The sequence below is a fragment of the Dysidea avara genome, chromosome 3, assembly GCF_963678975.1.
Source record: "Dysidea avara chromosome 3, odDysAvar1.4, whole genome shotgun sequence".
Classification (NCBI taxonomy): Eukaryota; Metazoa; Porifera; class Demospongiae; order Dictyoceratida; family Dysideidae; genus Dysidea; species Dysidea avara.
Window position 1 is genome coordinate 39,075,456 of NC_089274.1, and position 11,344 is coordinate 39,086,799.

At 36.8% G+C, this 11,344-nt stretch overlaps 1 protein-coding gene across 1 annotated transcript in view; it reads left to right on the plus strand.

Annotated features, from left to right (window-relative positions):
* Positions 1 to 10,643, plus strand: part of LOC136248269 (glutathione synthetase-like) — a 42,377-nt gene extending 31,734 nt beyond the window's left edge. Inside the window, exons 10-12 of the mRNA XM_066040068.1 lie at positions 7,404 to 7,485; positions 9,436 to 9,625; positions 10,421 to 10,643. Of these exons, the coding sequence (XP_065896140.1) occupies positions 7,404 to 7,485; positions 9,436 to 9,625; positions 10,421 to 10,547 (399 nt within the window). The 3' untranslated portion in view covers positions 10,548 to 10,643. The remainder of the gene's footprint in view (positions 1 to 7,403; positions 7,486 to 9,435; positions 9,626 to 10,420) is intronic.
* The last annotated feature ends 701 nt before the right edge of the window (positions 10,644 to 11,344 follow it).

Consider the following 11,344-nt stretch of genomic DNA (forward strand, 5'->3'; position numbering starts at 1 on the left):
TAGAGTGATACATATATATACCATGATCACGTGAAACTTCAAAGGCGCCGCTGGTTGAATATAGAGCATATACACCCCAAACCCACAGGTGAGTATATATATACCTACTTGAGGTGAGTATATATATACTCACCTAGGTAAGTATATATATACTCACCTGGGAAGTCACGTGACACATTACTGTGTCACGATTATGGGCTGATAGCCCAACGTGGGCGGGTGAACGATGCCCACGCTAGCATGACTAATCACTTAGACGACTCAGGCTAATAGCCTTCCTTGTACTAAGTGATCAATCACCCCAGCCAGTAAGAGTCCAACCACTGGATTCATTTTATAGCCATACCTTGCGACTTCGATGATGGGTGGCAGCAAGTAACGTTGCTCCTGCGTTTGTTGATATGAACGGACAAGTCCTGGGGATATACAGCGATATGTTTACTAAGTCCCACAATCAATTCGATTTCATTGTGAGCAAGCTGAATTGCGAGAGGAACGCTACCAGTGCAGCTACCATGCCAAACTATGGCAAATTAAGTGTAAATATATACTTTAAGTTGGGTTGTGTGCATATGGGTTGTTAGTAAGTAATGTAGTGCGGATTAATTTAGAAACATGGTATATATCATATGAATCATGGCTCACTTCGGTGTATTGCATTTATATACACCCCTCCTCCTCGGTCATCGCTAGTTTACTGTTGATAAATTCCTTGACTTCACCTCGGCGTTTATCAACAGTAAACTTCCTCTGACTTCGGAGTCGGGGTGTATATAAGTGCAATACACTTCATAGCTATGGTTTATATATTACATATACCACACCTGTGGTTGAGATCAAAAGCGCCGCACTGTGGTATATAACTGATACACCACAGCAAGCTGTGGTATATATACCATGATCACATGAAACTTCAAAGGCACCGCTGGTTGCATATAGGGCATATACACCCCAACCCACGAGTGAGTATATATATACCTACCTGAGGTGAGTATATATATACTCACCCAGGTAAGTTTATATATACTCACCTGGGATGTCACGCGACACATTACTGTGTCACGATTATGGGCTAATAACCCGACGTGGGCGGGCGAACAATGCCCACGCTAGCATGATTAATCACCCAGATGGCTCAGGCTAATAGCCTTCATCACGCTAGGCAATCAATCACCCCAGCCAGTAAGAGTCCAACCACTGGACTCATTTTATACCCATACCTAGCGACTTTGATGATGGGTGGCAGCAAGTAACGTTGTTCCTACATTTGTTGATATGAACGGACAAGTCCTGGCGATATACGGAGATATGTTTACTAAGTCCCACAATCAGTTTGATTCTTCATTGTGAGAGCTGAATTGTGAGAGGAATGCTTCCAGTGTGTCTACCATGCCAAACTATGGTGAATTAAGTGTAAGTATATACTTTAAGTTGGTTTGTGTGTATATGGGTCGTTAGTAAGTAATGTAGTGCAGATTAATTTAGAAACATAGTATATATCATATGAACCATGGCTCACTTTGGTGTATTGCACTTATATACACCCCTCCTCCTCAGTCATCGGAAGTTTACTGCATCACCGAGGCATTTATCAACAGTAAACTTCCTCTGACTTCGGAGTCGGGGTGTATATAAGTGCAATACACCTCGTAGCCATGGTTTATATATTACATACCATGCTTTGTGGCTACGCTTATCATATATGGTGTAACTTCACACATTCCGCGAAAGCCTTATCTGAACGGTAAACAAGTCTCTAATAACAAGCGCCTAAATCAACCAATAATTATTCACCTGAGCAAGTTTCGATGAACTCTTGTCTCAATCGCTAACTTCAATAATCGCGAGTAGGTGGGTGTGGCACCGCTATAGAGTCTAAAATGTCTGATCCATCAAGGATTTCAAGCCTCTAATACTGACAAGAGCCTAGAATCATTCACCTGAGCAAGGAGGATTTTTGATGAACTAACTCTTGTCTCCTTCACTAATCGCGAGTAAATGGACATGGCACCGCTAAAGAATCTAAAACGTCTGATCCATCAAGGATGTCTACTCAACAGGTGCTGTTTCACTATACCTTGCTATCTATAATCGTTTCATCTACTGGGGTGTAGAATATAACAGTTATAACACGATTACTCGGGATATGACAAAAATATACGCACGAGTGCCGGCGCTCGTGCGTATATTTTTGTCATATCCCTTGTAAGCGTGTTTAATTATTAAAAATATATATATATATATATATATTATAAACTTTGCATGGGAGGATCAAAGCAAAAAAGTGTTCCCAGAAATCATCAGGTGAAACTTGATGTTATCTCTTCTGGTATAATGTAGTGACACCTTACAGGATTGATTGTGGATTTTAATTGTGAATAATGTAAAGTTGAGCCAGATTTAAGTTGTGGACTTGCAAGTGAAGGTAGTCCATTGTTTTATCTGGAGAAGGTATTAAGTTGCTGTCTTGATTGATAGTGGACACCTAGCACATTGTCACATATTGCATAGGGTGTGGTGCTTAAAAGATTTAGCCATTAGGCCACTCCAAATAAATTCACTGTTTCCTGTCCTCTTCTCAAGCATATTTCCATGTGGGTGGGCAGTCTACTTCCATTATTTCTATATACACACATCTGGATTGAAATACAGTAACAATTGAGATAATCTAACAAAGCAGTCAAGCTATAGAATATACTCTAATAGAGCAATCAATTATGTCACTAGCTGGCATGATATTTCCAAGATTCCTTGTATTCACAGGTTGTAGGCCTCCCGTTGGATAATCAATTTAACACTAGCATATGTCAAGCGATGATCTGGTCCATCATCTATTTAAATAATCTATGGCACTTTGATGCAAGATTGCACACATGGAGAAGATGGTTCCAATGCATTGTCCTTAAAAAGAATGTGTGCATGTCCATCATACCAAAACTCACTGATGTTCCCTGAATATTAATAAGGAAGTTTACAGTTGGAGTGATTGACGTGTTGGTAAAATCATGGTCTGCAAAACCTGAAAGCTTGAAAATGAATATACAAGCGCCTGATGTCCACGTTCTACTGCAGCCACTGCACAATCTACTTTTATCTTGTGTTTAACATATAAGCTTACAAGGGTAGAAAACTATTGGTACAACATTGCATATTCATACATGTGTCTGAAAATACAACCTGCATAGTGTGAGTCTTCATGCTCCATTCTCAATTGTTGCTGTTGAACCACGTTTTTAACCTGAAGAAAAAAGTAGTATACTTTGATGCAGTCACATAGTATTGGTGTTTCCAGAAGGCATTGCTGTTCCATCTGTTGTCGGAAGTCTTGTACAGATATTGCCTTTGCCAAATGAACCACTTCAAGCCTTGTGAATGTTGACAGTCACCAACTGCTGTTCCAACACCTTCCTCTAGAAATTCTTTGTTTTGTTGCCAGAATGGTCTACCTGGATTTCCAACTCGCAGATCATAAGCTAAATCTGGTTCTTCCAGCACACAATCTTTCATCTTCAGTCATTGAAGAGTTTACCCATTAAACTTCTATAAAAGTCGCATTAAAAATTGTGCGTATTTGGCCAAACTTTTCAAACATGGCCTTTGTCATGGCCCTTGTGTGAAACAAAGGTAAATTCTTCTTAACATCTTCTATTACAGGCTGACAGTACTGTAAAACAAGAAATATCATCCTCATGAGTAAACCATAATACCTATGTTACTGCCAGATACATTAGTAAGCAGTATAGCTGTTAATGAGAGGCCACACTTTATCTGTTGTATCATTTCATATTGTCTTTGATGATTTAAAGATCTTGAAGATCAACAGATACATTGTAACCAACAGTGACAATAGCATCATCAATTCTCTTGATGCCACTAACTTTACAATAAGAGATTTACCAACACTTCTAGCTGGTACACTTGAGTGCTGTAGTGATGTTATTTTTGTTCTCTGCATTGAGAAGTTCAGCATATCTGGCAATAGACTTTGCCAATAATTCAACTTCTGCTTTTACATTATTTCAGTACTGCCTATACCAAAACAGGCACTGCAAATTTCCAAATAATCATTGTTAATGAGATTTTAAAATATCATCAGATGATGATGATACGGAACACTTTCTATGTTTTGACTTTTCTGGCTGGTTGTATTCCACAAATGATGCAAACACTGAAGGAACATGACATGATTGCTCAGCTAGAGTAGCATGATGTCCATCAAGATACCAGAGCACCTCTTGCAGGCTTCTAATAGTATTTGTAGCAGTTTCACATTCGACTTTATTTGGCTGCCACCAAAGAGCATCCTTAATAAACCATTCTAAAATTGCATTAAATAGTTCATTTTTTTTGTTTGATACAACAATTTTCTGCAGATATTTGACTGATGCCTGTCATGTTGCAGCTGCCATCATAATATCAAAGACATTTCTGTGTTGTGGTATAGCAAATGCATTGCTAGCAGGTGTGCGCACTGACCATAAAACTTCCAAGCACTGATGTAAGTAACATAATTCTTGTATATATCTATAAAACAAATTTAAAAAGTATGAATATACATAGCTGCTGATACACATTACATATATCATATTTTCGCTCAGGAAAAGTCAAAACCACTATACCCATTCTACTGGACAGTGAATTTGACCCCTGAGACATCTATATAATCAGACTATCTGTCATCAGATTCACATCTGTCATCAGACTCATATCTGTCATGTCTTATATCAACTTTGGTCTGACACTATGTTCTTTGACCTACTACAAACAAAAACTGTCCCTTTGTTGCTAAGACATACACCAATGAGTGAGTGTACCATATGAATGGCTATGAACTATAGATATAACAACAGTGAAATTTTAATTGTAGGCTAAAACAGTATAGCACGCACCAAATAACGTAGCTAAAGCAGAAGTTTTACAGTGCAAATGGTCTTGTTGGGTCAAGTTTTGTATGTGTATGCATGGTCTGCCATGATGATGTATAGCTAGATCAACTCAAAATTCTTATGAGGAGAAAAATTCACCAAGTGTATGATTACACTGGAAACATGACTAAAATCTTTGCTGTCTTAAGAAACGAATCTGGCAAACATCACAAGGAATGAAATTGATGACATAAATACTGTAACATCTTGGTTTCAACTACCATGTACATAGTGAGTGCTATATCCATTAACTAGTGCACATCCTTGTGCTATAGCAATATCATTGGAAGAACCACCTATGTATAAAGTAATGAGAAATTCTTGTTTGGTAGCTACTGGCTAAAGCAATTGTTACTAAAAGTGGTGATTTGCCTCTACACTAGCCATGCTTCATGAAAACTGTGCTGAAAAAGTTACACAAACCAACTCAAGCTGTGTGCTGGATCCAAAGATTCTTTGTTCTATCCTATTCTTGTTCCAACCCTAGTGTCTACTTCCACATTAACATCTTTTATAACAAACTGATAAAGGTCTGTGATAGTCCATCTTCATCTTGCAAATCAAATATAGTCCAAGGAATGACTGTTCTTGACTTTGAACACTAATGTTTACAATTGCCATTCACTATTAACATGAGTTATACATGAGAAATCCAGAAATAATGAAAGAATTTGGAGTTTGTGGAACTAGCAGGGAAACTCATACGGGCAGTGGACGGGAAACAGAGAATTTATTTGGAGTTGCCTTAGCATTGTAAACATATTCAAGACTTTAGTTTTTTCATGGGTAGTAAAGTAAGTACTTTGGTACACTTAAAACATCATTATGAGTTTACGTTAGGCTTTCTGTGCAGCCACAATTGAAATTTTCTGCATGCTTGCTTTGATACACTTACATTTGGCCTCAGTAATGCCTTGTTGTTATTCTTACAGAGGGTATCCACAAATGAAATTGGCCTAATACATAAATACACTCACAAAGCATGCCTGCAGTTCCCCACATTTGCAGGTGTGTCAACCAAGTAGAACATAATAGTTGTAACATGGGCACTTGTGATGTGCCTGATATATTATACACACTCACACTCAGGCCTACAGCCCTTGTACTTGAGTGTATATATCAGACGAATCACTCATGCCCATGTTACAACTATTACTTACAAGTACATGAAAAAATTTGGAATTTTCAACTAGAGTAGGGACCATAGCACATCAATAAAAGTACTGAAACAAGTTGGAGTAGTCCATGATATTAAATCGCAGTAAAACAATAAGAAGTGTTATATCCCAACTGTGCTCAAGATACCATAACGGAAATGCACAGTAGGGATATAACACTTCTTATTGTGTTACTGTGATTTAATATCATGGACTACTCCAACTTGTTTCAGTACTTTATATCGATGTGCTATGGTCCCTACTCTAGTTGCGAATTCCAAATTTTGTCGTGTACTTGTTTGTTAACTTTTTTTATTATGACTGGTGAACCCATGCACACCGCATCTGAAATGGCGCCGTGTGCCCCAGCTATATCAATTATTGTCTGAAAAGTGAATTATCCATTACACTTCGTTGTCAGCTATGTTCAACCCGTTACACAGCATTTCGAATCAAGAACTTTTCCAGAAGCACCTCTACAATCTACACATACCAAAAGAAATGGTGCTGTGCCCCAATTTATTAATTATCGTCTGAAAAGTGAAGCATCCATTACTCTTCGCTGTCGGCTATGTTCAACCCGTTACACAGCAATACGAATCAAGAACTGTTTGAAAACCACCTCTGCAATCAAAATAGCCACTATGAAAAATACAGACGATTTCCATTTTGAAGGGAAGCCATCATGTGCTCACACCAAATCGACACCTTTCCCTGTCAGCAAAGATGAATGGGACACAAAGGAGGACACTGGTAAGTCCATGAAGAATGCATTGTACATATTGCGGTATGCCAAAAGGCACCTGTCGGGCCGAAGCAATGTCAAACAGTGAAAAAATCAAGCCTATAGCCTTAGCCGTTATCGAGTTACGCTTGTCTGAAGGCATCAGTCAGTCAGTTGCTTACTTACTCAGTCAGTCAGTAGAAAATTCCGTTGAATAAAAAAATTTTAAAATTCCGTAGCAACTTGTTGAAAGCATTTTGGGTCAATCTGAAAGCTTGTCTGGGCTTAGTTTTACCTCACCAATACTGCCTCATTGTCGTCAGGGAAAATTGAGGCTGTTTTTGGGTGATGTTATTTCATGGGCCACGCCTACTCCTTTGTGGTCCCTACTATACAGCTACTATCGTACTGTATAATGACAGAATCATGTGTGTATTCTTGTTTCCTTTTTACTGCCTATGAAATTCATAATTTAAGTAAACATAATACTGTAGCATTTGATTAACATTATTGTTACTGCACACACACACATTTGTCGCTACATTTTAGGTACATATGTACTTAAGCTTACATGTTGTGTGATACTTTCTTCTGCAGGGACCTGAAGGTGATAAAGTAGTTGAAATGGCATTGAAAAATCCTGAAAATTTTGTTTTGAAGACTCAGACAGAAGCTAAAAGTAAAATGTTAATATGTTGTGATGACGTAACTACATGTATTTAGAAATATTTTGCCAAAAATAATTTAATCTTTTAACTAACTTTTAACATTAAATGCACTGGTTGAGGATTTTTGATGTGAACTTTTCAGCACGTCCCCCCTACACTCTGCATTCAGTGCACTGTAGACAGCAAATGAAAACAGTGAGAATCTTCTTTTAACAAACTTAGTGAAGCCACATGGTGAGCACTTAATGAGGAAGAAACAATGTATAGAGTAGTTGTCAAGATACATAATGTAACTGTTTGACCCCAAAGAAATGTAGACAGACAGATGGCTTTTCAGCTTTACTGTGTAATTTTTTCTAAGAAAACATAATGAACAAACTACAAAAACAGCAGTAAAGAAAACACTTTTGTATACTAATAATAAAATACACAAAATTATAAGAACAATTAATCATAGTTGTACTGTATAATAAAAATTCATAAAAAATGGTGATGCCAAAAACACTACATAACAATTGTCATAGAAATAGTTTACAGAGTAATCTCGATGTATCTACGTATAAAACAAGAAAACTCTAACAAAAGGACAAATACTGAGAATTATCTGAACTGAACTTTAGTCTGTGTACCTGCCTGCCTGACCACAGTCAAAAGACTAGGGATCAATTAAACAAACCATTGCATTACCTTCATTGTTTACTACAATATTAAACTCACATGTAGCATGTGTTATTGGGGGTCTAATAACTACCTACTCTCAGCATTGTGCCTTTACCTATTGTCTTCTTTTTGTTGTGTCCTTCATGTTATGAAGCCATGCCAATTTGTTGTATTGACACCTTCTTTACCTGCCATCTACAATAAACACCACAATATTTTTGAAGCATCTACACAACTATAAGAAAGGGTAGAGACTCTCTCAAGATCAGCATGCAGCAAGGTTGAGATGCGCAGTCATCCTTATATAACAGGCTTGTCCAACATTCAAATAAAACTGTTCCATGAGCTTATCATAGCTCTGTGCTAGCTATTGATGTACAAGGAGAATCCAGAATTTATAATTTGTGTTACAGCAAGTAATGAAATAAGGGTGGTCACCATACTCTAATAGAGCAGTCACCTACTCTAATAGAACAGTCAGCAGAAAATGTTTACTCAATTGCAAAAATGATTAAGCATCTTGTCAACTAAGAGCTAACTTTCCTGTGTAATGGAACAGCATTATACTGCTCCAAAATCTTGCAAAACATTATCAGTTGGGAAACGTTGAGTTTGTTTTCTTTTTGGAAAATTAAGAATAATGGATACATTACAAGAATAATAAGAGCATACTGAGAATTTTTGGAGAAACTCAGAATAGAATAATAATGAAGTTTGGAGTATAATTCCTGAGGCCTACTCCTGCAGTTGTGCTATTGCACATTTAATCTCTACTTCAGACATACATCTATGTGTAGTTTGTCACATGAATGAAGTAGTGATTAAAATCATTAATGTCCACTATATAGCTGCAGATGTAGGCAGCCCCACTACTTTTATTGCTATCCCCACTCAATATTTGAAATTCCAAATTTTTAAATTATGTGTGATACAGTTTCAGAGTATATAATATTGTTAAATAGATACATTTTAAAGTAAATGTGATAAGCTGTAGAATGAAAGTTTAGATCAACAAATAATAGTACACAAGTTTTTCTGTTTACATTTGTGACTGTGCCTGCAAAAACAGGGCACATGGAAACTAAACTGCACCCCTTTGTACAACAGATCATAATTCGGTGTTGGAGTATATTATTGCATTGTGTGGCATAGCTGATTAAATGGACTGAAAATTGCATGACCATAAAATGCACAAAAAGTTATGAGTTATATGAAAAACAAATTTCGTGTCCCCACATGGCATGATTTTGCAGCCCCAGTCACATTTTCCAAGCATTATTATTAATATTGAATTCTTGTAGGAGAATGCTACATGGATGAGGTTCTAAGAGAAAAGCTACTGCAAATACAAAAGTTAGAGTCAAGAATTGCCTATACTTTGATGGATCGTATTAACTATCCTACACAAGAATTTGTGGTTGTTGGTAGTGACAGTAAACACCAGGTCCTTCAGACTTGTCCAGAAGTTGGAATGTTTGGTGTATTAGTAAGGTTAGTTTACAAAAATATGCAACCCATTTTAACTTTATCAGTGGTGTACAATATTGTGATTTCGTATAACTATAACATGTCACAAAATCTCATTGATAGGTGGCTCTATCAATGAGATTTTACTTTCATTGCACTAAGATATTAGTTAATTATCAGCCATCTTTTGTAATTTTGTTGTGAGTTTTAAGATAATTATAACATGCTTGTTTGCCATATAGATTTTATATTACCTACAGTACTATTATAGGGAACTACAGTTGTATGATCTACTAGACTCACAGACAAGGCAAACAAACAGTTGCTAGTGTTGGTGGATAAGTTCAGTGATTTTGAGTAATTCACCATGAACAAATTCTATGAAATACCTTGCTCATGCTACTATGCTGTATAGCTGTGCGTAGTATTTATACCTTGTCAACTGCTTGTAGCTAACAGAAATAATTTGAAATGTAGTGATTAGTCCTAAAAAACAATCCATTGAAAAAGACCATGTTAAAATGGTTAAACAGAACATGGGAAGGATTTAAGCACCTCCAATTTTTACCGAAAAAGGAGAAGTATTATGTAAGCTTTGGAAGGGTTTCAATAGAATGAATTTCTATCCTCATATTGTGCATGCTAATTTTGAGGATAGATATCGAACTGCAAAAAAGCAAACTTTTTATACCTTGAACATGCAGTAGTAGTAGTAGCAGTAGTACACAATATTCCTGGGTGTATTGGCAGTGCTGTATTCCCAGTATGATAATATATAAATACATAAATTGGTGATGCTTACTTGTATTACTCTATTAGGAATGGAGAAAAGGTGTTGATGAATTCACCAGCTGGTTATTCAGCAAAGTGTTTACCAACCAAGTTGGACGAAGTTAGTTTGGTTAATGGTGCTCTTTCCTCCTTGATTCTGACTTCTGAAAGTTAATTCAATGACATTTAATACTTTAATTGTTTATTGACTGTGTTCACTAAATACTTTATTTATTGACTGTTTACTAAATAAGATAAATTATGAATTGAATATGTCACAGTGATCATAAAATATGCATGCTGGCAAATAATCTTGTCAGAGGAACTGCTGGCTGAAAACACGTAGCCTCTAGTAAACACCAAGCCTTTGCTACATATTATCCGAATGGTACAGTGTATAGTGCTGCCACAATATACTGATGCATCAATAGTATCAATTTAAGTGGTATGATACAGCCAATCAGTTATATTGATGGTTGCGTTGCTTAGTACTATGATGACAGCGCTTCGTGTAGTAATGTGGGGGACCATATCTATGGTATTTGGAATTTAATTAATTATGTGTTGATAGTTATAGTGATGCCCACAAGCCAGCAGTAGTGAAATGCATTTATTGTCTGGTAAACATGAGTAGCTTTTACTTGTGGTATACATCCAGTTTAAATTTTAACCTTCATATTGTGGCATAAATGGTGATGTTATTATCTAATCAAAAACAGCCAAGCTGTAAAAAAAGGTGCGGCCCCCAAAAAGGCCATGGTGAAAAAAGATGTGAAATCCAAGGTGGCGGCCAAGAAATGGCTGTGATGGTAGGTTAATGGTTACATTTTAATAATGACAATTCAGGTGAATTTGGTGCCAAGACCAAGCGGCACAAAATTCACCTGAATTGTCGTTATTAAAATGTAACCATTAACCTACCATCACAGCCATTTCTTGGCCGCCACCTTGGACTTCACATCTTTTTTCACC